Source organism: Aquarana catesbeiana, linkage group LG05 (assembly GCF_042186555.1).
Source record: "Aquarana catesbeiana isolate 2022-GZ linkage group LG05, ASM4218655v1, whole genome shotgun sequence".
NCBI classification, from domain to species: domain Eukaryota; kingdom Metazoa; phylum Chordata; class Amphibia; order Anura; family Ranidae; genus Aquarana; species Aquarana catesbeiana.
In genome coordinates this window covers 480,312,454-480,340,266 of record NC_133328.1, presented here as the reverse complement: position 1 = coordinate 480,340,266, position 27,813 = coordinate 480,312,454, and the positions used below count along the sequence as shown (strand labels likewise).

The 27,813-nt window shown below is 40.9% G+C and overlaps 1 protein-coding gene across 3 annotated transcripts in view; it reads left to right on the top strand.

The window, feature by feature from the left end:
* The window catches only part of KCTD1 (potassium channel tetramerization domain containing 1), a 218,793-nt gene extending 198,926 nt beyond the window's left edge, over positions 1–19,867 (top strand). For all 3 annotated transcript variants that reach the window (XM_073631507.1, XM_073631508.1, XM_073631506.1), the window contains exons 3-5: positions 1,632–1,776; positions 10,586–10,891; positions 12,450–19,867. In XM_073631507.1, coding sequence (XP_073487608.1) covers positions 1,632–1,776; positions 10,586–10,891; positions 12,450–12,608 — 610 coding nt within the window. In that variant the 3' untranslated portion in view covers positions 12,609–19,867. The remainder of the gene's footprint in view (positions 1–1,631; positions 1,777–10,585; positions 10,892–12,449) is intronic.
* Positions 19,868–27,813: the final 7,946 nt, after the last annotated feature.

Sequence of the window (27,813 nt, the reverse complement as noted above, 5' to 3'; positions counted from 1 at the left end):
AATGCCAATCAGCAGTGTTCAAACTCTAATCAAGAAGTGGAAAATGGGGGATTCTGTTGAAACCAAACCACGGTCAGGTAGACCAAGTAAAATTTCAGCCACAACTGGAAGGAAAATTATTCGGGATGTAAAGAAAAACCAACAAATAACTTCAGGTGAAATACAGGACTCTCTGAAAACATGTGGTGTGGCTGTTTCAAGATGCTAAATAAGGAGGCACTTGAAAAAAGATGGGCTGCATGGACGAGTCGCCAGAAGAAAGCCATTACTACGCAAATGCCACGAAGTATCCCGCTTTCAATACGCCAAACAGCACAGAGACAAGCCTCAAACCTTCTGGCACAAAGTCATTTGGAGTGATGAGTCCAAAATTTAGATTTTTGGCCACAACCATAAATGCTTCATTTGGAGAGGAGTCAACAAGGCCTATGATGAAAGGTACACCATTCCTACTGTGAAACACGGAGGTGGATCGCTGATGTTTTGGGGATGTGTGAGCTACAAGGGCACAGTAAATTTGATCAAAATTGATGGCAAGATGAATGCAGTATGTTATCAAAAAATACTGGAGGAACATTTGCATTCATCAGCCAAGAAGCTGTGCATGGGACGTACTTGGACATTCCAAAATGACAATAATCAAAACACAAGGCCAAGTCGACCAGTCATTGGCTACAGCAGAATAAAGTGAAGGTTCTAGAGTGGCCATCTCAGTCTCCTGACCTCAATATCATTGAGCCACTCTGGGGAGATCTCAAATGTGCAGTTCATTGAAGACCGCCCAAGAATTTACAGGAACTGGAGGCGTTTTGCCAAGAGGAATGGGCAGCTTTAACATCTGAGAAGCCTCATCCACAAATACCACAAAAGACTTCAAGCTGTCATTGATGTTAAAGGGGGCAATACACGGTATTCAGAACTGGGGTATGTAAACTCTTGATCAGTGTCATTTGGGTAGTTTCTGTTGTGATTATGATTTAAAAAGAGTAAACACAGTTGATTGATAATAAATGGCTTCAGCCAAACACTAACCATGAGTGAAAGAAAGCTTTTTGTGTTATCATCCATATGAGTGAATTTTATTAACCGGTCTACTTTAAGATAAAACGTCAGAATGGTATATTTGCACTTTCTGTAACGGAACCCTGTTTCTTTCTTTAACTTGCTTAATCTTCAGATCTGTTAAATGTTCTCTATGTGAATATACAATATTAGTGCATTCTCTTCTTCAGTCTATTGATCTTACATGAACAGTGACACCCAGTGGACAAATGAGCCTGAAATGGTGTCATGAGTTTGTATAAGATGGTTCATGTCTTTGCTGGCCATGCATGCCTTTCTCCCGCTTTATCTTGGTATGCTAGAAAGATTGCCATCTAGCACATTTAGGGGCATATTTAAAAGCAGTAAATGTGACATTTACCAAATATTCCTAGATGGTTAATCATTCATTGTAATTTAAAATACATTTACCAGGAAGATTCACCTGCAGTGGATATTTGGTGAATGTCACATTAACTGCTTTATAATTATACACCTTTCTTTTGTATTTTGTAATGCTTTATCACATAATTTTGTCTGCAGACATAATTGTTTTGGTTGATTTGAATACATTTTTATTATCTCTGCAGAATCGGGAGGCTATTCGATGGAACAGAGCCCATTGTTTTGGACAGTTTAAAGCAGCATTACTTTATCGATAGAGATGGCCAAATGTTTCGTTATATATTGAACTTTTTACGTACATCAAAACTCCTCATCTCTGATGATTTTAAAGTGAGTAACCTTTCTCCTTACTATCAGTACTTCCTTCTGTTAAGTATATGGTTAAAAATTAAAAGTGTACATCCAGCCATAGTTTTTTTTTTTTTTTTTTTTAGTGTTAGACCTCTTTCACACTGAGCCGCCCCGGGCATTAGCAGTAAAGCGGTGCTATTTGGCCGCTAGCGTGGCAGTTTTAACCCCCTGCTAGCGACCGAAAAGGGGTTAAATCCACCCACAAAACGCCGCTGCAGCGACGCTTTGCCGGTGGTATAATGGCACTGCCCCGTTGTTTTCAATGGGCAGGAGCGGTGTATTCACCGCTGTAAAGAATCTGCTGGCAGGACTTTTTGTGACGCCCTGCCAGCGCAGCGCCCCAGTGTAAAAAGCACTCAGGCTTTCACACTGGGTTTGCAGCTGAGGCTTTTTTCAGGCGCTTTACAGGCGCTATTTTTAGCGCTGTAGCTCCTGAAAAATGCCTCAGTGTGAAAGGGGTTTTAAGGACAGTGGGGCAGAATAAAAAAAAAACCCTAGCAGGGTCTTACTACTATCTGGGGCTCTATTAGAATGAATTCCCCCCCATTTACTGTTCTGATTTAAATGGTTTCACAACACAGGAAGTGAGGGAAAATGCAATAGCAACACAAACCTGAACCTGAAATAAAATGCTTTTTATTAGAGTAGATAGATTAGGGGAAGGCTAGAACCTTAGCTGGCTTTTTATTGTTTTCTGTACATACACAGGTCTATCGGAGAGTAAACATTAAAACGTCAAAACATTAACATTAAAGTGGTTGTAAACTCTCTCGTATACCCAGTGACTCGGATGATATACAGAGATAAGTTTTACTTGTTTATCTGCAGTTTTCTCTTCCCCGCACCCCTTTTAAAAGGTTAGAATCGTGTTTAAATCCTTCTCCATCTGTTAGTATCACAGAGAAGGAGGGTGGGGACTGCAGGTACAGTTTGTGAGAGCTGATTGGAGGAAAGGCACACACCCCCCCATCACACAGCAAACAGAAGCAAAGGAAGGATACAGAGCTGTGTTCTGAATAGACAAGCTGTGTGCTGAGTTTCCTCCCTTGTCACAAGAAGTGACTTATGCTGATAACAGAGGAATGAAGCACCAGAGAGAAACGACACTTAGCGCTTTGGAGAGTGATATATGTGCTTTGTTCACATTTCATGACTGAGGTTTAAAACCACTTTAAAGTGTATTTGAGATTATACCTTGTTTATATTTATTACATGTTGCCATTAGCATAGCATAACTTAAAGGGTTTGTTAACCCATCTATACAAGTCTATGCCAGCCACTCCATTAGACACTGTGTCATTCATTTTAAAAAATGAGCGCTGTAAATACCTAATATCAGCTGTCTTCAGGCAGGTCACATCACTCGCGGCCACTTTCCAGCTCCAATACATTGCTTCTGAGGGAGGGGCCATGATCTCCCTCTGACGTCAGCCGGGGAGATCACGCGGCCGCTCGTCTCCTCCGCAGACGCAATGTATCCTAGCTGTAAAGCGGCCGCATGTAACGTGACTGGCCTGAAGACAGCTGAAATTAGGTATTTACAGCGCTTGTTAAAAAATAAGACAACAGTAAAGTTAGCCGAGTAAATTGATACCCAACATGTCAAGCTTCAAAATTGTGCCCGCTCGTGGAATGACAACAAACTTTTACCCTTAAAAATCCATAGGCGATGTTGAAAAATTTCTACAGGTTACCAGTTTTGAGTTACAAAGGAGGACTAAGGCTAGAATTATTGCTCTCGCTCTAACGATCGCGGCGATACCTCACGTGTGGTTTGAACACCATTTTCATATGCAGGCGCTACTCACGTATGCGTTCGCTTCTGTGCTTGAGCTCGTCGGGACGGGGCACTTTAAATTTTTTTTTCTCTTATTTATTTTACTTTTTATTTTGACACTGTCTTTTAAAAAAAAACATTTTTGGGTCACTTTTATTCCTATTACAAGGAATGTAAACATCCCTTGTAATAGAAACAAAGCATGACAGGACCTCTTAAATAGGAGATCTGGGGTCAAAAAGACCTCAGATCTCATATTTACACTAAAATGCAAGAAAAAAAAAATGTCATTTAAAAAAAAAAAAATTCTCCTTTAAGAGCATTGGGCAGAAGTGATGTTTGACGTCGCTTCCGCCCTCCAATGCTATGGAGCCGATCAGGGCCATCTTCCCCTCAGTCGGCATCCAGGCAGTGAGGGGAGCAAATGCGATCGTCTCCGCCGCTACCAACGGCTCTGGTAAGCGGCGGAGATGGCCAGAGCGCAGCGGGAGGGGGGTTGGCACCTGTCCCGCCACCGATAAAAGTGATCTTGCGGCGAATCCGCTGCAGATACTACTTTTATCTTAAAGAGAAACACGCCACTCCTGAAAATACCAGGGTTATGGCAGCTAGCTGCTGCCATAACAATGGTATTTAGCGTCAAAGTACTGACGTATGGGTACGGTGATTTGCTTGAAGTGGTTAAAAACAAGCAAAATGGGCACTGTTGTTTCTGGGCTCTACTATGGGTACAAACAACAAATAATATACACCTGTATTATTGCTGCGATCATCTGGAGCTGGAGAATTTATTTTGGGTTATCCTTTGGTGGTAATAAATAAAATTCTGACGCTATTAATTACCATTTACCACCAAATGAAAGTAGGATTTTGTCCTTAAAAAAAAAAAAGAAAAAGCAAGGCATAATTCACCTGAATACAAGTAGTGTGAGGTAGTTGCGAAATGTACAGTTTTGCTAACGTGTGTCAAAAGTGCAAAATTCTGTTCGGTTAAGATTTGTTTTACCCTCCATCATGAAAGGGTTAAACATCCTTACATATTCTCCCTGCTTTATACTGTTTAGGAGGGGGCCGAGGAGTAATGTTTAACATAATGAACCTTGTCTGTAATATGTTTGCAGTTCTTTATTATCAGCTTTAAGATTTTGAACACTGTCGTAAAAAGGTAGAAAGCGTTCTCCTGCAATGTGTAGTAGTGAAGTATAGGTTTTTCTGTGTGGGGACAGAGCCACTGTGAGACTTTCCAGAATTTCTTAGAATCTGTCTTGACTTTCTGCTTGGAGATCCCTAAAATGTAATAAATATTTATTTTTATTTTTTGCTGTGCTTTTATGCTGTGTTAATGGGAACACATAACACACATACAGTGAGGTTGTCTCAAATTTGACTGCAAAAGTGGAAATACGTTTTAAGAGCCTGTGTCAGTGGGCTCTTGTTTGCTTTAAACTTTTCCAGACCTATACAACTGTATGGAAATGGAAAACCTGCCGAAGCAGGTCAACTGCGAGTCATACAGTCATGGACGAAATTGTTGGCGACCCAGAAATTTTTTTAGAAAATCAAGTATTTTTCTCACAGAAAAGTATTGCAGTAACACGTTTGCTATACACATGTTTATTCCCTTTGTGTGTATTGGAACAAAACAAAAAAAGGGAGGAAAAAAAGCAAATTGGACATAATGTCGCACAAAACTTTCAAAATTGTGGATAAATAAGATTGTTTCAAGCATGTGATGCTCCTTTAAACTCACCTGGGGCAAGTAACAGGTGTGGGCAATATAAAAATCACACCTGAAAGCAGATAAAAAGGAGAGAAGTTCACTTAGTCTTTGCATTGTGTGTCTGTGTGCCACACTAAGCATGGACAACAGAAAGAGGAGAAGAGAACTGTCTGAGGACTTGAGAACCAAAATTGTGGAAAAATATCAACAATCTCAAGGTTACAAGTCCATCTCCAGAGATCTAGATTTGCTTTTGTCCACAGTGTGCAACATTATCAAGAAGTTTGCAACCCATGGCACTGTAGCTAATCTCTCTGGGCGTGGACGGAAGAGAAAAATTGATGAAATGTTGCAACGCAGGATAGTCCGGATGGTGGATAAGCAGCCCCAAACAAGTTCCAAAGAAATTCAAGCTGTCCTGCAGGCTCAGGGAGCATCAGTGTCAGCACGAACTATCCATCGACATTTAAATTAAATGAAATGGCAGGAGACCCAGGAGGACCCCACTGCTGACACAGAGACAAAAAAAGCAAGACTACAGTTTGCCAAAATGTACTTGAGTAAGCCAAAATCCTTCTGGGAAAACATCTTGTGGACAGATGAGACCAAGATAGAGCTTTTTGGTAAATCATTCATTTAATCATTCCACCGAAAACGGAATGAGGCCTACAAAGAAAAGAACACCGTACCTACAGTGAAATATGGTGGAGGTTCAATGATGTTTTGGGGTTGTTTTGCTGCCTCTGGCACTGGGTGCCTTGAATGTGTGCAAGGTATCATGAAATCTGAGGATTACCAAAGGATTTTGGGTCGCACTGTAGAGCCCAGTGTCAGAAAGCTGGGTTTGCGTTCGAGATCTTGGGTCTTCCAGCAGGACAATGACCCCAAACATACGTCAAAAAGCACCCAGAAATGGATGGCAACAAAGCGCTGGAGAGTTCTAAAGTGGCCAGCAATGAGTCCAGATCTAAATCCCATTAAACACCTGTGGAGAGATCTTAAAATTGCTGTTGGGAAAAGGTGACAACAAAAAATTATACTTAGCACTACCTCTCTAAATCATAAATGTACATACCGTATATACTCGAGTATAAGTCTAATTTTTCAGCACATTTTTTTGTGCTGAAAGTGCCCCCCTCGACTTATACTCGAGTCAAGCACTTTTCTGCAGCAAAAAATTTCATTTTCCGAACCAACTTTGGGGCCCCGTATCTCAGGGCCACTTGGAGCTAGGAACCCCAAATTTGGTGTGCAAACCCAGTCGAACTGGTACCACAACATATCCAAGATGGAGTTCCTAGCACCAAGTGGCCCCGAGAGAAGGGGCCCCAAAATCAGTTCGGAAAATGTAATTCTCTTCTGCAGAAAAGTGCTTGACATTTTCTGAACCGATTTTTGGGGCCCTGTATCTCGGGGCCACTTGGTGCTAGAAACCCCAGCTTTAGATATGTTATGGTACCAGTTGCACTGGGTTTGCACACCAAATTTGGGGTTCCTAGCACCAAGTGGCCCTGAGATACAGGGCCCCAAAGTCAGTTCGGAAAATGAAATTTTTTGCTGCAGAAAAGCCACTTGGTGCTGGAAACCCCAGCTTTGGATATTTTATGGTGCTAGTTCCACTGGGTTTGCACACCAAATTTGGGGTTCCTAGCACCATCATTTCGGGACACTTTGGGTTCAGAGACCCCAAATTTTGGCTGCAGCTAGGGGGCATCTAGAAACCCTTAACTACCGAGTTTGAAGTTCGGGGGACCTATGGCTGCAAATGGGCACAGTGAGGCATGCAAATGGGCACAGTGAGGCTGAAAATGGGCATTGTTGACCCTCTTTTCCACTTACAGTAGCTGTGCATTTCTCACCCTCGTCTTATACTCGGCTCAATACGTTTTTCCCATTTTTTTGTGGTAAATTAGGGCCTCGACTTATACTCGGAACGACTTATACTCGAGTATATACGGTATACTCGCATCAAATATATGTCATGTGACAACATGTGTAACAAAGTGCCAATATAGTGCAAAAAAATGCATTCAATAAAGTTCAAAAAATACAAAATAAGGTGCAATCAATAAAGTTCATCAAGTGTGAGGTGCAGGGTTGGTGACACGTTGATGTAATCTTGGTGACTTCCTGTGCTCCCCTCTTGGATCCCCACTCACCAGATAAAGATGATAAATACGCCTGTGTATATCAAGATGGTGTCTCCTGTCCAGCAGATATGTAGATAGATTGTGCCTCAGAGAATGTAATTTCCTCTCCACCAACTTGATGTAGAGCCTACATACTTTACTTGGTCAAAGATGGTCCGGGTAGTAAAGTTTGGACAAGTGAAGAGAAGAGGGCATATAGTGTAATACTGCAAGGTTTATTTAAAAAGTTTGAAAGCATTACACTTACATCAGAATCTTTAAAATGTGCAAAAATTGCCGCCTTGGCATCCAAACAGCCTTCACAGATTATCCTCAGCTTGACATGTTTTGCCCCTCCCACTGGGCTTCTGATGACGCCAAGTGGGAGGGGCAAAACATGTCAAGCTGAGGATAATCTGTGAAGGCTTTAAAACTCTGGCTGTTATTCTGACTTGTTAGTTTTAAGGCCCCTTCACTTGGTGGGTCCTATCCGGTCTGCCTGTCAGTTTTTCAGTTGGACCTGATCAGATGGTCCATTTGCTCTTTTGGACAGGTGGCTGTAAACGGAAAGAGCCCTCCCTGGACATAAATGTCTCAACCACCTGCTCTGCTCCAATCAGTAGTGTATCTGGGAGCCCCTCCTGATCAGGACAGAGTCTGATCCGTCTGAAAGGGGCCTAATACTTTGTAACTCACTGACCCAGGACAAGTATGCACATGAGGAAAGTCTTTCTGCCACACTTGTGTAGGGTCAGTGGCTATACGTTTTGAAGCTAGAGGTTTACCATGACAGCCAGGTGATAGATGTTTTTTTTAAAAAGGTCTGTGATGGCAGACTGCAGATTTTACATCCTTTTAAAATAATCTAAAAAGTATTTTGCACTACTGCTCGTATAAGTTTTTAACAGTTGTTATATTGCCTTGATAGAATCCCCCTGCATACTAGGACTCAAACTCAGATTTGGAGGGGCAAGCTGTTTGAGCCAATCAGGCTGTTTTGCATTGCACAGTGCTGTCATTCCAACACTGTGAGCTTGCTTCCTGGTGGGGTGGATGCACAAGGATAAGTCATCAGAGTGATGCCGCTTTTTTTATAGTCCACCCAGAAGCTGACTAGGGATGCAGACCTTCAGCATACATTTTCTCTTATCAGATGCAAGAGTACCATTGCTACACTTCTTTAGGAGGGCTCTTGTAGCTAGAACAGTTACAGTCAGGTCCATAAATATTGGGACATCAACACAATTCTAATCTTTTTGGCTCTATACACCACCACAATGGATTTGAAATGAAACGAACATGGTGTGCTTTAACTGCAGACTTTAAGCTTTAATTTGAGGGTATTTACATACAAATCAGGTGAGTGGTGTAGGAATTACAACAGTTTGTATATGTGCCTCACACTTTTTAAGGGACAAAAAGTAATGGGACAATTGGCTGCTCAGCTGTTCCATGGCCAGGTGTGTGTTATTCCCTCATTATCCCATTTACAAGGAGCAGTGCTCTGACTTGTTCAAACGATCTGGTAAGCCTCCCCTTTACTTAGTGGTGGTTTTTCTTCACAAGTGTATACATTCACTGTTTGCAAGATTTCCTCACAGTCAAACTGGGAATAGATTCACATCTACTATTACTTATGGACTTTTTTTTAAAGAGTATTGATTGTGCATATCATTTTATTCAGTTCTTTTATGCTGTTATTCCAGTGTCATTTTGATTTATGTATGGATTGCACTGGGCACATCATCTTTTAGCGCTACACTTTGTTTTATCAGATTAGAGTTTGCCAAACAACATCTAAATAAGCCTTAACAGTTCTGGAACAACATCCTATGGACAGATGAAACCAAGATCAACTTGTACCAGATTGATGGGAAAAGAAGAGTATGGAGAAAGAAAGGAACTGCTCATGATCCAAAGCATACCACCTCATCAGTGAAGCATGGTGGTGGTAGTGTCATGGCGTGGGCATGTATGGCTGCCAATGGAATTGTTTCTCTTGTATTTATTGATGAAGTGACTGCTGACAAAAGCAGCAGGATGAATTCTGAAGTGTTTCAGGCAATATTATCTGCTCATATTCAGCAAAATGCTTCAGAACTCATTGGACGGCGCTTCACAGTGCAGATGGACAATGACCCGAAGCATACTGCGAAAGCAACCAAAGAGTTTTTTAAGGGAAAGAAGTGTAATGCTATGCAATGCCCAAGTCAATCACCTGACCTGAATTCGACTGAGCATGCATTTCACTTGCTGAAGACAAAACTGAAGGGAAAATGCCCCAAGAACAAGCAGGAACTGAAGACAGTTGCAGTAGAGGCCTGACAGAGCATCACCAGGGATGAAACCCAGCTGCTGGTGATGTCTATGTGTTCCAGACTTCAGGCTGTAATTGACTGCAAAGGATTTGCAACCAAGTATTAAAAAGTGAAAGTTTGATGGATGATTGTTAATCTGTCCCATTACTTTTGGTCCCTTAAAAAGTAGGAGGCACATATACAAACTGTTGTAATTCCAACACCGTTCACCTGATTTGGATGTAAATACCCTCAAATTAAAGCTGAAAGTCTGCAGTTAAAGCACATCTTGTTCGTTTCATTTCAAATCCATTGTGGTGGTGTATAGAGCCAAAAAGATTAGAATTGTGTCGATGTCCCAATATTTATGGACCTGACTGTATGTAGAACATTTCTTATGGCACACAAATTAAGATTACAAGCTTGCATATCAGTGTCTGCTTGTTCTCAGTTTTTGAATATACTGTTTGAAAAAAAAGGTAATCGTTTTTAGATTTTGGCTTACTGAAACTTTGGAGTCACACAAGGATTTCTGTGTACAGTATATTCAGGGTGATACCACTGTTGTCCTGAACGTACACTGTGAACAAATAGGTTTCCAGTGTATCGGAGGGGTTTTAGGTGGGAGCATGGGTACATGGGTAGGTTTTGATTTTTGTGACAAAATGTCTAAACAACTACCTCTTGTAATGTGTGCTTGATACTTCTTCTTTATGCCTTTTTTTTTTAAATTACTTTTAGTTTAACTTGCTGTTGATACCAGACTGACATATTTTATATGCTGAACCTACAGTCATAATGTGATTTGATTTGAGTTGATTGATTTATTTATTTATTTACTTTTTAAATCAACATATTGTTCCAGGATTACACTCTCCTGTATGAAGAAGCGAAGTACTTCCAGCTTCAGCCAATGCTGCTGGAGTTAGAGCGATGGAAGCAGGACAGAGAGGCATGCCGTTTCTCCAGGCCTTGCGAGTGTCTGGTCGTCAGGGTGGCTCCGGATCTTGGAGAAAGGATTACACTGAGTGGAGAAAAGTCTCTAATAGAGGAAGTTTTTCCTGAAATTGGTGATGTGATGTGTAATTCTGTCAATGCGGGCTGGAACCATGACTCCACACATGTTATTAGATTTCCGCTCAATGGATACTGCCACCTCAACTCTGTTCAGGTAAGAAAATAGAACTGTATCTATTTACCCATGAATTTTTGAGGAGTTGTATGTCTTATAATTTGTTTGTGGTGGCAGTCAAGGGTCTATACATCTTCCTCCATTCTGAGTCATTGGTATGCTTATAAAATTTTCTGTGTAGGTTAGAATCAAGTCTGCTGGCAATTCACACTTGCCTTTAGTACATCACAGAATCTGCATGTGAAATTTAAGGGGAGCGTGAAGAAAAATGTCCTAAAACGCCTCAAATCAACCAATTACACCCTTCTTTGCAGAGATATGATATTTGGGAATGTTTAGATCAAAATCTTTTTTTCCACATTCTGATCATATGTGTAATTATGCAGGCTAGCTGTCACAGTTTAAAAAACCTTGGTTAATGGAAAACTACAGTCCCGACAGCCTTTGGCTGTGGAGCACTGTGGTAGTTCATTGAGTCTTCCTGTCATTGTGTCTGCTTGGTTGTACGATGTACTGGCACACAGATACACTGACAGGTCTGCAGGAGACCTGCATGGTACAGTGTCACAGTTTTGAAGGGGCTTATTCCTCAGAAATGTTGCACTAATTGTGAACAATAAATGGAGCTTCTGATGGCCAACAGGGACATTCAGCATCCTACAGAAACTATAATGTACCAGGTTAAAAGAGAAATGAACATGACACATTTCGCTTTCTGCAGGATGCTGGATGTCCCTTTGGCCCTCAGTGGAGCAGTTTTCAGAATGCATGCTGCAAAGTGACAGAGAAGAGACTACAAGGGTGCTAGGGGCAAGCTACCACAGTGTAATTTACAGTTTTACACTTGTTTCCCTTAAAGTTTATCTGTAAATACAAGTCTTCCTCTGATTGGCCGAGGTAGAGTGACAGGAGGATGATGTCACAATTTCTGCCTCAGCTAATTAGAGGAAGCCCTGTATTCATTAATAAAAATACCAGGCTTCCCTTGAATGGCTAAGAAGCTTTCAGGCTGGCTCAATTTGGTTTAGCAGTAGGCACAAAGGCACCCGTACTGCTGCGAAAGCTACTAAATACCTGTAGCTGCTGACTTTTAATAATAAAATACCCTTACTAGTCCAGGGATCCACTGCCACCATCCAGGCCAGTACTTCACCAGTCCTCAGGTTCCTGGTGCCACCATCTAGCTTGTGGGAAGCCAGCTGTTACTTCCTGTGGCTTCACAGCCGGCACCCTACTGCGCATGGGCGAGTCATGCTGCACTTCCTGAATGACCTTGCAGCCTCCTGGGAATGTGATGTGTTCCTGGAGGTGTGGGGGCGGGGGCAAACTTCTGCAGAACTGGGAGCAGGTACCTCTTATAAATAGGTACCCACTCCCAGAATAAAGGAAAAAAAAACATCCAAAGGAGAAAGGAGGAGGAAAAGTGGAACTTCCGCTTTTAAGTCATTGTAAACATGGAGATCTACTTTAAAACCACACATTGAACTTTTTGTGGCGTTCCTTTTTAATCTACAATAAAAATAAAATTGTTTCTATCTTTTGTGATAGTGATTTTGTGGTATAAAACTATAGTATTTTTCTCTTTTTTTACTTGCAGGTGCTGGAAAGGTTGCAGCAGCGAGGATTTGAGATTGTGGGCTCCTGCGGTGGAGGGGTTGACTCTTCTCAGTTTAGTGAATATGTACTGAGACGAGAACTAAAAAGGACATCACGTGCACCTTCTGTTATTCGAATAAAGCAGGAGCCCTTAGACTGAGCAAAGACACTTTTCTTATGCAAAATGGGACAATTTCTGTGCATCTGGGACACAGGTTCCAGAATCAACGCTGATACTAAGACATTTCCGTCACCTCAAAAGGCATCAAATGCTGTTATTTACACAGCAAGATCAGGAACACACAGCAGGACGGCTACTACAGGATATAAAAATGTAGAAATAAAAAAAAAATAGCCCATAACATTATGAAAGGGTACTGTAATAACTACACATTATTCACAACTGATGCTGTTAGATAATATACCATAAGTTTTATGTTCATGTTTTTATTCCTTGCATTACAGAGATTTAGCCACAGAAAATATCCTTCTAAGATTTGAGGGGCTCATGGCAGAGAAAAACCACTATATCCATTTTCTGCTGCATTTAAAACAGGGCAGTGTCATAGTAGCCTGAGAACTGTATGAACTTAGAACAAAAGACTCTAGTGATGCCACGCATAGAAGCTAATGTGACATCCGCTTTTTATTTTCCATCTGGCAATGGAAACATGATAGCTGGAATCTAATTGGCTGCTATGGGCAACACCCCAAATTTCCATGCGTTATTTTTTATAAACAGGCCCATTATGTTTACTGGCTTTACATTCCACAATGCCTGGAAAGTACCACGGGATTATAAAGCAAACAACTGTGGGCATTGTTGGCATTTTACTATAATTAATCACTTTTTTAAAGTGTATGTCTAGGCAAAGTAAAGAAACATGCATTAAGTACATCTCTGCAATAAATGCACATTTTGCCATGTTCCTTCTCTTGCTGCACTAGGAATTCCTCCCCTATGTGCTATGAAGATGAGAGGAAGGAGTGTTTTGTAGTCCAGCGAAGAGGAACTTCAGCAAGGCTGACACCACACTGCTTGGGATTCAGTGCAGCAGAGGCAGCAAATTAAAGGAAGTTAGGAGCCCACTGGCTTTCTGGGAGGATCAACAGAGACAAAACACATAGTGATTTGTGCATGCTTTTCAGAGAAGTACTGAGTATTTGGGTTTTTTTTGCCCGGACATACACAAAGTAGTAAAATACTAAATTATTCAGAAATGAGTGAAAAAAGTAAGAGTGCAGAAAATGTTTGATTTCCAGTCTTTATAGATATCCTTATTTGTATTTCTGGGTTTCCTAAGGTAGAAATGATTATTGGCAATGTACATGTGGTTAATATATTTGTACTTTTTTAAGCTCATTTAAAGTGTAGGTCAAGCCAAAACTTGTACTCCTAGTTTTGAATAGCGTGGGGAAAGACTAGAACTTCTGTTGGGCTTTGGTACTGCTAACCAGGGACATCCAAGATTTCCCATCACTTACTGTCCTGCTGACTACCTTTTACCAGGCAATGATGGGAACTCTTCAGTCAAATCACAGACAGAAATGTCACACTTTTTAGTAGAGCGGGAAAGACTAGAACCCCTGATTTTGTATTTCTGTTGCAGAATTTTCCTCCCTCCTGTCTGCAGAAAATGTTGGCACTGGACAGGATGTAAGAGGTAATCTTTCTAATGGAGTCCCTGAGCGTAGTAATCCTTCCATACTATTATCTAGACCTAAAAAATGTTTTTGGCTGGCATGCACGTTAATTTAGCTGGAACAATATTATGATCTGTATCTGATCTTCATGGTGGGGTTGTGAAACCTTTTTCTCTAAAAGGAAAAAAAATGGTTATCTAGTCAGGCTGCGTATGGAAGATTTAATGCTTATCGCTTCAAAGCTGGAACTGCTGTATAAGAAGATGGGTCATCTTTGCCCACCATAAAGTGGCTAAAAGTTTTTTGTCCTGGGATGTGTGTAAAAAGTTGGCTGACAAGTTAAAATGTAACTAAAGGCAAAACATTTTCTTTTTAGTTTTGGACAGAGTGGAGAGGGATTAGAACACAATCCGTTTTTATTGTGGTCTGTGTCCTCATTAGGGAGATTCATCCTCTATATTTGTCCTGTTTACTGTTATCACTGAAAGTCAAAGAAAGTCCCAAAATCGGGTTGACACCAGAACAGTAATAGAGGGAAATCTTCCAGTGGGGGCACTAGATCACTAGACACCCCAGGATTCCCTCACTTTGGAGGGATTTCCTCTCACTTACTGTTTGGCTATGGGACACAGATGGCAAAAAACTGACCGTTTATAACTAGAGATGCCCCGAAATTTCGAAACATATTGGCTGTAAATGGTGTTATCGGCATTTTGCCAATAAGAGAAAAAGGCGCCGAAAATGCACGTGATTTTGTCACAATTTGTCCACGATTTAACTGTGCTTATGGTCTTTTTTTTCATAGGTCATGTGACACAAAAACCACATCAGTATCACAATCATGTTGCATTTTTGATGCTCTTGCTGCGTTTTCAATGCATTTTAGCGGAGAGGTGCGATTTTGGTGGGTTTTTTTAACTGACCAAAAATGCAGCAAGCAGGATTTTTAACATAACAAGGAAAGCGCAACGGACCATTCTGAAAACACACATTAAAATTTAAAGTGATCCATTTTTCTTGAGCTTTTCTTGTTAAAGGTGGCAATAATTGCCAACAATAAATTCATCTGCATTTAAATTCATGATATTAATGAAAAAGTTGAATATATAATACAATTCTATATAAAATTTTTTTTTTTTTTTTTTTAAACTGTTACTTTCGGTTTTTGGCCAAGTGCATCCTGCATTTTCGGTACCGAAATTTCCATTCGGTGCATCTCTATTTATAACCCTTCCTAACTTTTTCCAAAATAGAGGAAAAAAGTTTTGCCTTTGGGCCGGCCGGCCATACACGGTTTGAATCTCGGCCAGTTCAGCAGGAACCGGCCAAGATTTGAACCATTAATGAGCAGGCTGTGAATGTAACAAGTTGATTAATCGCTCAATTTAAGGTACAACCAGCCTGCCGGATTTGCTTCCAATTATTGCAAGTGGCTGTTTTAGCCGCTAGCGATCATCACTGGCTTCCCCTGTCCAACCATCCTAAGTTCTACTTTAATGTTGAACCCATTTGTTACATGTGGGGAAAAAAAAAACATTTTTGTGTAACTCTATAGCAGTGGTCCCCAAGCAGGGGCTCTCAGCCCATCATTCTACATCCCTCATCTTATCCACCCAGGTCAACACAAACCTTGGCGAATTCATAGATTTTTGCTAAACTTTTTGACATTGTTGGTCAGACACTGATAACACAGAGGCTGGCAATTTCAAACCTACAGTTCTTCCACAGATGTAGTCTGAAAAGTTTTGTAAATAAAAGGTTGGTAGATATGAGAACTATGAGCATTCCCCAGTTGCACGTTGCATATTCTGCTATTTTGTTTTATATTTTTGCAGCAGAATAGTTTATTTATTTGAAATGTTTTATCCAAATGTACTATTCCAAGCTGGCTCGGTAATGCAGCTGACCAGCTCATTATTATCCACTACTTACAGTAAGGCACTCCGAGACACAGGAAATGCTGCACTCACTGTCCACTGTTGGTTCACCAGCTACTAGTTTTACTTTAGGTGGTGTCACATGTTCCTAGAGGTTAGTATATAGTTACACTGGCTTCCAACATCTGTGCAAATTTGCCTAGTAAGGTGCTAAAAGGAACCATTTGTAATTAGCATGTACTTGTAGCTCCCCCTGTGGTGTTCAGGATATACTGATTTCCACCAATTTTAAATATACAACTGTTTGGTGTAGGAAAAAAAAGTCTGTTACAAAGTTATGCAGAAACTTCTTTGGTTACCAACTTGTCTACAATCATTGGCTTCAATTTTTTTTTTTTTTTTTAAGGCAGAATCTATTATCTGGGAAGCAAACAAAATATACCCAAATCTGGATCTTCTGCTTTTAAATGCACTTATATGCATTCACAGTATGTAATCAGCCTCAGGGATGCACAGCATTCCATTTTCCCTAAACACAGCTAAACTGAACGCACCTAAATACAGGTAAACACACAGTGTGGAACAATACCATTTAAAAACGTTATGCATTTATTTGCATCTAGAAATGTTTGATAAATGGCCTTGCCAGTGTAAATGAACCCTTGGAGGTGCAGAATTTCAAAAATGAAATATAAAATTGGGAAATATATACTGTATATAAATGACTTGCAGCTAGATCTGAACTAGTTAAAGAAGAACTGCAGTCTGCTCACATAATTTGTAATAAAATCATCTTTGCCATTCTGAAGCTTCCCTCCAACCACTTTGCATATTATTTTATATATACTGTGATTCTGTACTTGCCAAATATGCTACAGAAATTTCCCTCCATTAAGTCTGGCTGCATCTGGTTTTAACTGGTAGCAGCTGAAGCTGCTGCCTGTTCACTTCCTGGATTTACACAGACGCACACCTCCAGCTCTGCAGCTCTCATTGGCCCTCTTATGATTCATCTCCCCTCCCTTCCTGTTTTACTATCCAAAGTTAAAACAACAAGGGCAGAAGATTTAATAGACGGAAGGATAAAAAAACGACTGAAGGTCTGCTTTAAGTGCCTGATTTACTCTACACCACTTTTATAAATATCTTATGCTGTAGGACGGACTGATGAGAACTGGAACAAATTTGATATATGCCTGTAGAAAACAGCATCTTTTTCCTACTTATCTTATAACATGCACTGGAAAAATGGAACTTAGTATATGGTTGCTATGGGCTTTTTTTTTTTTTTTTTTTTGCTGCAGTTTTCATAAATCGGTCCCAGTGTGTAGGCAGCTGGTTGACTTTAAGCACATAGGGATTGATTTACTAAAGGCAAAAAAGACTGTGCACTTTGCAAAGTGCGGTTGCTCCAAAGCTTAGTAAATGAGGTAAAGCTTCACTTTGCAAAGAATACCCAATCACGTGCAAGAAAAAAAAAACAGCATTTGTGCTTGCACATGATTGGATGACGGAAGTCAGTAGAGCTTCTGTTTACTGAGCTTTGGAGCAACTGCACTTGCAGTCTATTTGCCTTTAGTAAATTAATCCCATTGTGTGCACACATCACTGATTCTTATTGTTGCAAATATCTGGAGATAAACCAATTACTAAACTTTTTCCAAGAACAAATGAGTATTCCTTTTGCACACTGTGTGTATAATGGTGATAATAACCCAGAGTCCCCCTTTCCCCCCCTCATTTAAGGGCTTCCTTCCTGTTTTTTTCTACAAATCATATTGCCAGATATGAACCTGTCTCATATTCTCACTCACATTCTGTACACATTGTAGAACTTAGCTGTAGATACAGAAGAGGTTATTTATGGAATATTGCATCAGATTTTAAATACCTGGTACTGTTGACGCACACAAATTTATTTTTAATTTGCCGATGTAGCACTCCTTTTTGTAGATCTCTATGTTGGAGGCAAGCACTTGGTGACTGAAGCACTTTCTGGTTAATTAACAGTTCCACACAAAGAGCAGTGATGTGCAGCAATCTAGTGGGATCAACGTATAACCATTTGAAAGTAACAAGAGACATGAAAGACAATTAGCTGCTTCAAATAAGACATTGCTCTTTTTACCTGTAATACACTGGTTCATAATCCTCCATCTTTTCCTGTTCCATTTTGCTTGCATGAAGGGCCATCAGCTGGTACACATCACCTAAAAATACGGAGCCAGGTCTCCTCTGTGAGGTGGGAATGTACCTACAAAGGGTATATGCACACTGGTGATGTGACTTGCAGTATTGCCTTCACTTAAAATTCCTTAAAAAAAGGGTAAGGCTCGGTTCACACCTACGCAATTTCCTTTTGATCCGTTTCTGCAGTGCTTATTGCGTTGGTTTTTTTTTTTTTGCACACACATTTTTTACACATTTTTTTTTGTTGGTTTTTGGCATTTATTGGCCAAATTGTTGTTGGGTGGTGGATTAAAAAACACAATTCCTGGCAAAAACGCACTACATGCTTTTCTGCAGCTTCTCCATTGAAGTCTATTGAACCAAAAATGCACCGTTTTACGTTTAACAAAGTCCCTGACCCTTTCCAAAAAAGCAGCAGCTGAAAAAATGCATAGATGTGAGTGTGTACTATAGGAAACCATGGTAAATGGACTGTAGTCTTTTTCTGCAAAAAGCATCAAAAAATGCTTAACATTGCATGCTAGTCTCCTATGGGAAGTGAAGAGGTTACTCCACTTATGAAAATTCTCATATGACAGAATATAACTTCGGAAGTGATGCAATGTGTTCTTTCGTTTCCGAGCATGCGTAGTCTTGCTCTTACGTTTTGGGTTTTTTTTGGACGAAAACGGTACTAATTAAACAAAAATTGGACGTGTTCACGTACGATAAATTTTATAACCTGCACCTTCAGGTTTTGTCCTAAAAGTCAGAATCGACTGTCAAAAGCACTGTACTAACGATCAAATAAGAGTCTGATTGCTTGTACAAAATTTTACTTCCAATTTCCTTATCGTGTGTACGGGCCTTTAGGCTGCAGGTAGTATTGCTGCTTTTCATATTGATGTATAATTATTGTCAGCTGCATGTGCTGTGCACGTGAACGCTGGTTTGAACCAAAAAAAAAAAAAATGAAATGTGTATTGTAAGACTAAAGACAAAAGTACAAGGGTTCTTCAAAATGATTTCCGCACTTTTTTTAAACTCTAATAAATATAATAACGTGCGGAAACTTTTTGAAGACCCCTTTTATTTTTCCTACTCTAGTAACATAACAGCCACTTCTAGAATTAGAGGCTTGAGATTAGAGAAATCGCCATGGGTTGTCTATAGAGCCAATGGGAAGATTGATCAGATTATGTTATTAAATAGTTGCTGTGAGCAACATCACTCTTATTTATCAGCATTTTCTTATTAGTATCCCTCCTAAGTCTGCCTTTTTCCAGCTTTGTGAACTCAAGCACTTTCAGTAAAGTACAAGCAGATATTGGTTGGTGCACTTTGAAACAATACTGTAGTCATACTAAGTGGAGATCTGTGCCATGTTATTCATATTTATTAATCCTCCCCAAATCTTGCTTTATGTCAAGAAAGTGACCTGGTTATTTTATGTGCGTGCTTAAATCTCTAATTCACTTTTTTCATTTTCATGTGTACAAAGACTTGGGAAGTGTTTTGGCAACTAAAAAATACACATTTTAGATTCATACAGCTGTATAATTGTCTATGGTTGTGTATCTATTGTCAAGCTATTCCTCACCTTACAGACCTCTCTTTGTTTTTACACTGCTTCCATTTGTAATCTGCTCATAAGTTATGCCTTTGCAATTTTTAATGGGATCATATTTGGAATACATACTTTTTAGTAAACATGGTGATGAAATTCTGATAGGCTGTTATCTTTTTCTATCAGTTCTAGGTTATACCCTACTCATAACTTTCTAGGTTATACCCTACTCATAATTAGACCACTAATTATCTATTTAGCAGTGCCACCCACTTAAAGCATATCTAAACCCAAAAACAAGAATTGAAAGGCTAAGTTAACCATTGGAATATTATACACCCATGTTTAGGGTGTAACATGTTCCAGCAACTGCCCCCTTATTCCCCCTCTTTCCTTTCCCTGTGACAGCGGGAGGCGTTCTTCTCCCATATAGTTACTGTCGCATTAAAAATCACTAATCTGTGAATGAAGAACCTAGTCCCATCTTCCAGCACAGTAGTTGGCTTGTAGTTCTCAATGGACTGTGAGCGTGCTGATGAGTGCCCTCATAATGCACTGACTTCCTCCAGCTTTCAAAAAGAAAGCCTGTACAGAGGTATCGGCCAGAAAGCTGGAGGACATGTCTACAGGAGCTTGACATTGCACCAGCGATCCACTGATTATGAGTGCGGTGCTTTGAAGGCTCCTGTAGAAGGCATATAATAAACGCATTTTTTTTTCTGTAAAGGTGAGCTTGGCCTTAGTCATTAGATGTTATGGCTGTATAAATTTCCCAGAGTGTCATTTCAGTTAGAACCTAGTCAGAGGCGGCTCTAGGCTTTGTGAGGCCTTGGGCAAAACTTGGACATGAGGGCCCACTCAAGCCCATAATGGGAAAAGTAAAGTGATCCTCTGAACTATGGATTCAGTTTCTAGGATTTTCTGTAACCAATTATTCTTTAATCAAATATCATTAAACATAGGGTGTGTGTATATATATATATATATATATATATATATATATATATATATATATATATATATATAATGTGTGTGGCTGTTACAGACAACAAAAGTCAAAAAACATATTTCTCCATTTACATTAAGGTCACGTTAATATAACCTAGCCAGCACAGAGTTCTCCCTTACGTCAGGGTCTGCAGGATTCCTCCTTACAGTGCAAGGGGACTTTTGATGTGAAGGGGAATGCTGCAGACTTTGATGTAAAGGGGAACTCTGATATAAAGTGATCACTGGTCACCAGAGCTTCACATCAGGGTCCCACAGAGTTTCAATGGGACCTATGATATGGGTGGATCTCCTTCACAGATCACCTTCTGCAGAGTTAATGCACTAGGGTAAGGGGGGGGGGGGGGGTTACTGATATCTGAATACCTTACTATAGTCACTCCCTCTTACATCAGTGATCCCCCCTCAGACTGGCCTTGCAGCGCTGTCACTGACCTTCTCTCAGGTGCACCATGCAGGGCTTAGTCAGATGGCCCTCTCTGGGATCCAGCTTGGCAGCTCTGGTTTTATCCTATATTCTCCTCTCCACAGTCAACAGACGTCTGACTCCTGCTCTGACCCCTGTCCTGGCAGCACTCCCACTCTTGACTCCTTTGTAGGCTCCTCCCCAGAGACTGCAGACATGATACAGGAGATGGTCAGAGACTGTGCAGATATGATACAGGAGATGGTCCGAGACTGTGAGTCCATGATGCAGGAGATGGTCAGAGATTGTGCGAATATGATATAGGAGGTGGTCAGAGACTGTGTGGACATGATACAAGAGATGGTCAGAGACTGTGCGGACATGATACAAGAGATGGTCAGAGACTGTGCGGCCATGACACAATAGATGGTCAGATACAGTGTGGCCATGACACAGGAGATGAACAGAGACTGTGCGTATATGATACAAGAGATGGTCAGAGACTGCAAACATGATGCAGGAGATGGTCAGAGACTGTGAATCCATAATAAAGGAGATGGTCAGAGACTGTGCAGCCATGACACAGGTGATGGTCAGAGACTGGACGGCTATGATACAGGAGATGGTCAGAGACTGTGTGGCTAGGGCAAAGGAGATAGTCAGAGACTGTGTGGCCATGACACAGGAGATGGTCAGAGACTGTGTGGCCATGACACAGGAGATGGTCAGAGACTGTGTGGCCATGACACAGGAGATGGTCAGAGACTGTGTGACCATGACACAGGAGATGGTCAGAGACTACGGACATGATACAAGAGACTGGGCGGACATGATACAGGAGATGGTCAGAGACTGCGGATATGATACAAGAGATGGTCAGAGACTGTGAATCCATGATGCAGGAGATGGTCAGAGACTGAACCCGTGATACAGGAGATGGTCAAACTGCAGTCATGATACAAGAGATTGGCACAGACCATGTGTATATGATAAAAGAATTGGTCAGAGACTGTGCAGATATGATACAGGAGATGGTCAGAGACTGTGTGGCCATAACACAGGAGATGGTTAGAGACTGTGCAGGTATAATACAAGAGATGGTTAGAGACTGTGCGGATATGATACAAGAGATGGTCAGAGACTGTGCAGACACGATACAGGAGATGGTCAGAAACTGTGAACCCATGATACAGGAGATGGTCAGACTGCAGACATGATACAAGAGCTGGTCAGAGACACTGCGGCCATGACACAGGAGATGGTCAGAGACTATGCGGCCATGACACAGGAGATGGGCAGAGACTATGTGGCCATGACACAGGAGATGGTCAGAGACTGGGCGAATATGATACCGGAGATGGTCAGAGACTGCGCACATAATACAAGAGATGGTCAGAGACTGGGCGGCCATGATACAGGAGGTGGTCAGAGACTGTGCAGCCATGATACAGGAGATTCTCAGAGACTGTGCGGATATAATACAAGAGATGGTCAGAAACTGCGGCCATGATACAGGAGCTGGTCAGAAACTGCGGATATGACTCTCCTACTCTGCTTATACTCACCTTTCCTTCATGTGGGGGTAAGTAGAGAGTCCTTTGCCCTGCAGAAAACTCTTAACATGAGCTGGAGCTTGCACATTTTTTTTCATTGCTGGGGCAAGTAAATGGTGTGGGGGGCCCCAGGCTGTACATAGCTCTTCATGCCCACATAGATGAGAGAGAAGTAACTTGAAGTGCCCACCCCATATCCACACTTCAGGACTGTCCTATTACAGATTCAATCTGCCCCCAGCACACACTGTACAGCTCCCATAGACAATGCTGTACAGAGCCACTATAATGAGCAGCAATGACACCGCTCATGTGGTGGGTGAGGAGGGAGATGTCAGCAGTGCCCTCATTGGATAGGATGGGAGCAGGGCTGCAGAGTATTGTTGTGATGTAACCTCTGATTGGCAGAGTGTGTGGTAGATGGTTCAGTGTGTTTAAGCAGCGATACACAGTGAGTGAAAGGGGAACCCGGCCGGGGGAAGGCAGCTCTTGTTAGGACATGGCGCTCTGCGGCCCCAGCTTGCCCTACAGCCAGTCCGGGCCTGGGGACATTCCCTCCCACTCTCACACACACAGTAGGCAAATTGGGCGGCTGCAAGGCCCCTGTAAGGGTGAGGCATTAGGTGACCACCTAATTTGCCAAATTGGAGAGCCGCTTCTGACCTAGTAAGACCAAAGAGGTTTGTAGTTTTCCAAAAAGCCAGAGTTTAAAATGTATATAAGGATAAAAAATAAATAAATATATATATATATATATATATAATACGGAATATATTCCTTTAAATGCCCACAACCACAGAAACATACCTGTTGATCTGTCAGCAAGACTCCTATTTTCTGTTGGGATCTGAAAACACAGAACTTTTGTAGACTGAGTAGTGTCAGCCCTCCCAGATTACTTTTGCTGAACTATTGAAATCCAACCCTATTGATCATTTCCTAATCCCAAGATAGTTGGAGGGCTAATTAGACAACACAAGGCATGTTGCACAAGACAGCTCTGAATGTCTGGCATAATCAACAGGGTTTTTTTTGCACTTATCAAATGGATATTAAAAAAAAAAAAAATCAATGGTATACAGTACTTAAAGCATTCGGGAGCAGATAAAAGATATTCAATGCTAGTGTTAACATAAAGCATATCTAAACCCAGAAACAGAAATGTAATATATTACATCTGATCAGTCATTACATTTTGACAAAATGCCTCTTAAAGCTGCGTTAACATCCTGTCTGCATGAGGCCTTAAGCTGCCTTCCACTGGTAGAATTTAGTTAGAAATTTTTTGTTATTGTTCGATTTTTAATCATTAGTGGGGTCAAATTGATTTTAATTTTTTAATCGTAGTGACAAGAAAATTCGAAGGAGGAGGATAGAAAAATTTTCACAAATTAATTTCTAACCATGAACATTGTCTTCATTGGGGAAATTACATTCATTCCAAATTCAAATGTAAAAGAACAAAAAGTCAAGAGAGAATGTACTCAGGATTTTAGGATTAATGTTTATATGTACAGTTTATTCATACAAATATTCTTTCAAAAATCTATTAGTGTATGGCTAGCTTTACCAATAGCACAGTGGTCTTTATCTGCAGCTTCCTGCTGAATGTGGATGTTTCTGCTGGGGAAGCTTTAGAAAAAAAAAGACAGACGAAGACATAAAACACATTGATTTTATTTGTATATTTGTTTTGGAAACTATAAATTGGACTTGAAGTTGCTAATGCTCACCAAAACTGAAAAAAGGTAATGTGGCCACTTTTTACCTTCTACATTGACCTAAACTCCACAAGGGCCTGTGTCAATCGACTTTGGGTCCCTCCTTCTACAGGTCTATGGGAATACAAAAGCAGCAGAGGCATAACAAATGCCAGTTAAACCTGAATGATCTTAGAAAAATTTCAAACCAATGTCAAATGTACTCTACTTTTGTTCATTGAAGCCCTTCAACACAGACCCTAGGACCAGCACCACCAGCTACCATGTCTACTGGCTCAGTTTATCCCCGAACTACCTGGAATTCTTCACATTTGACTACACAGCTTCCTGGTCAAAAACTGTCTCAATACTAACTGTCCCTTACATACCCGTATTGATGCCCCGTATACCCCATATTGATGAGGCATTTGGCATTCAACAGGAAGCTAAAGGTAAGTGGTCATTTATTGGACAGGAAGCTGTCAGGTCAATAGAACACAGCCACTCTGAAAGTTGACCCAACATGTAACAAGCTGGCATTTGGAGTACCAGATTATTGGACCTGAGGCCACTCATTAATGTAATGTGCGCCCACAGGTTTATTTTATTACCATTAACACCCTTCCTTCCAAACTCTGGTACTTTACTATGTTTGCTTTTAAAGGGGTTCGCAAAGATTGGCACAATTTCATTGTCTCCATGTTTGACAAAGTGCCTTCTTTGACTTTCTGCATTGGATGTTCACTTGCATGGGGAAAAAACACATCTGCAATTTCATCCAGGTAAGCATTCAGTAAGCAATGCTTACTGTAAGTTGCATGACAGTAAGGTGAGCATCTATAATGTTCATGAAACCACCACTGTCCATTAGTTTCCACACCCCCCCCATCTCTTTCCTAATGCCTGTATAAATGTATATGTAGCACACGGCTGTCCAGACTGGAATCAGTTCCCTTGCCTGACCAATATGTTACTAAATTATTGCCCAGATAGCATAAAGCATTTTTATTCCTTACTGGGAATTGTTTAATTTGCTTCTATTTGAACATATGTACACTGGGTATAGAAAAGAATCACCCTCCCTTTAAAATAGTCACATTTTGTTGCTTTGCAGCCTAAAATGACAGTCACAGTTTTTGTTGTATCCAGCTGTATTTACTCAGTGTAAATTATAACATCCAAATGAAAGATATCACACCAACATGTCAGAAAAAAATCAAAACAGAATCACTGCGTTAGGAAAAGGATCACCCTCTTATGTCAGTATGTTGTCAAACCACTTTTTGCTTTAATTACAGCCTTTAGTCTGTTGAGATAGGTCTCTACTGCCAGACATATCGTTAGGTGTTGAGGCCAGATAATTAAATTTTAGCCTAAAAGAGACAAAAATTTATAGATTTGGCCTCAAATACACTGGAATTTATACAGCGATGATGCTATACCAGTAATGGTGGTGATCAGCGACTTATAGTGTGATAGTGTGGCTGGCAATCTTCCGCTAAGACACCCCCACTGGGAGGTACACACACTGACATCAATAGTCACACTAATACAGTGATTAGATATAATACTGTACACTGTAATAATTACACTGGCTGGGAAGGGGATAACTGTGCCTAACAAGTATAATATGTGTGTGTAGCAAATCTCAGCCATAAATTAATGGCTGGGACCTGCTGACAAAATCCTGCGATTTATAACCAGTGACAGCGCGGGTTAGCAGGGGGCACATGCATGTGCAACCCACACCAAAACAGACTGGATCATGTACATGTACGTGATTCAGCCTGCACGTGTCGACTGCCCACCCACAGTAAATGTACTGTAGGTGGGTGGGAACTTGCTTTAAATTTGTTGACCGCCTGTTTCAAGTGACATTGACTCCCCCTATTAGGATTTGTGTTCAAAAGCCTAAGTTTGGTTAATTTTTTTTAAAAGCAGCTTTGTTAAAGCCTTTAGAGAAAACTTGAGCTTGAGCTTGGGGATGTTAAGCCCAATATGTTTTTAAAAGTCAGCAGAAGAGATAGGGGTTTATTTACTAAAGCTAAAGAGTGCAAAATTAGTCACAGCTCTGCATAGAAACCAATCAGTTCCATTTTTTTTTTTTTTTTAGCCAAAGCTTAATTGAACAAGCTGAGGTTAGACGCTGATTGGTTTCTATGCAGAAATTTAACTAATTTTTCACTATCTAGCTTTAGTGAATAAACCCCATAGTACTTACAATGAATGAGAAGTGGCTCTGGTGCTGCTGACTGCTCTATTAGTTGAAATTTGAAGTTCTGCCCCATACCCCCCAATCTTCTGCAGTTAGGGGGGTAAAACAATCAGCTGGATCCTGTAATAGGCACTCATCAAGAGGACTGAGTATACCCCCCTCCACCGTTCGTAGAATCTTTATAAATGCATATATCCTATACACAAGGGACAAATATCAGCCAAAATCAAATGGCTGCGAGTGCTGACCGGTGTGTTGTGGCGGAGGGTGGTCCCCCTGTCAGAACACAATAGCACAGCTAGGAGATTGCTGTACTAACATTGCATAGTTAGTACATCGACCACCTCAGTTTTATTGCGGTTTGTTGAACGAAAAAAAAAACAGCATGTGTACCAAGCATAAGAGCTTCCATCAGTGAAAAGCACTTTATGAATGGAAGACATGTGGATGAATGAAAGGTCTGCTTCTTCCATTCATAGATCACTTATCATTGATGGACTAGCCAATCATATTTACATCTGCAGCACCAAAAGACTGAAGCTGGGGAGAAGACTTTGGATTTCAACTAAGGCCCCTTACACATGGGCACCTCCATAAAGCGAGATCCACTTGCTCAGCGGAGGATCTCTTTGCTGAGCAGCCCGCTCTAGTATATGGGGCAATCGGATTGAAACGGACCGCTGGTCTGTTTCCATCCAAAACCATCCGCTCCACCAGACGGATGGGGAATAGGTCCCTCATCTGTCTGTTTTTGGCAGACAGGGTCGGATGGTGGCGGGTGTAAGCAGACATGTCCGCTGACATCCGCTGCTCCATAGAAGAGACTGGAGGGCCCGATCAGGTTCACCTGAAAAACTGACATTCACTTCTATGACCGGCTGTGTGCCCCTCCTTTCAGGGTGTTGGAAAACACTGCCTTTTTTTAATTAGGCATATTTTACACCTGCAAACGTCCATGTGCATGTAGTCTATGTCTTAGTTGCATGCTGGTACTTCTCACCTTTATATTTGTTTTAGAACTAAAGTAACATACAGCTTTTTACTTATAGACATTGGAAGAAAAGAAGCAGGAAAAAAAAAGTATAAAAGGGGAAAAATGAGGTTAGCTGTCTGGGCTAAAGATATGCAACGCTTACAAGCAGTAGGAAGAGAAGGAACACCCCATTACATAAGCACATGAAAACAGCTGACACTGTACTAAATGGCTCATTAGCATCCACATTTAC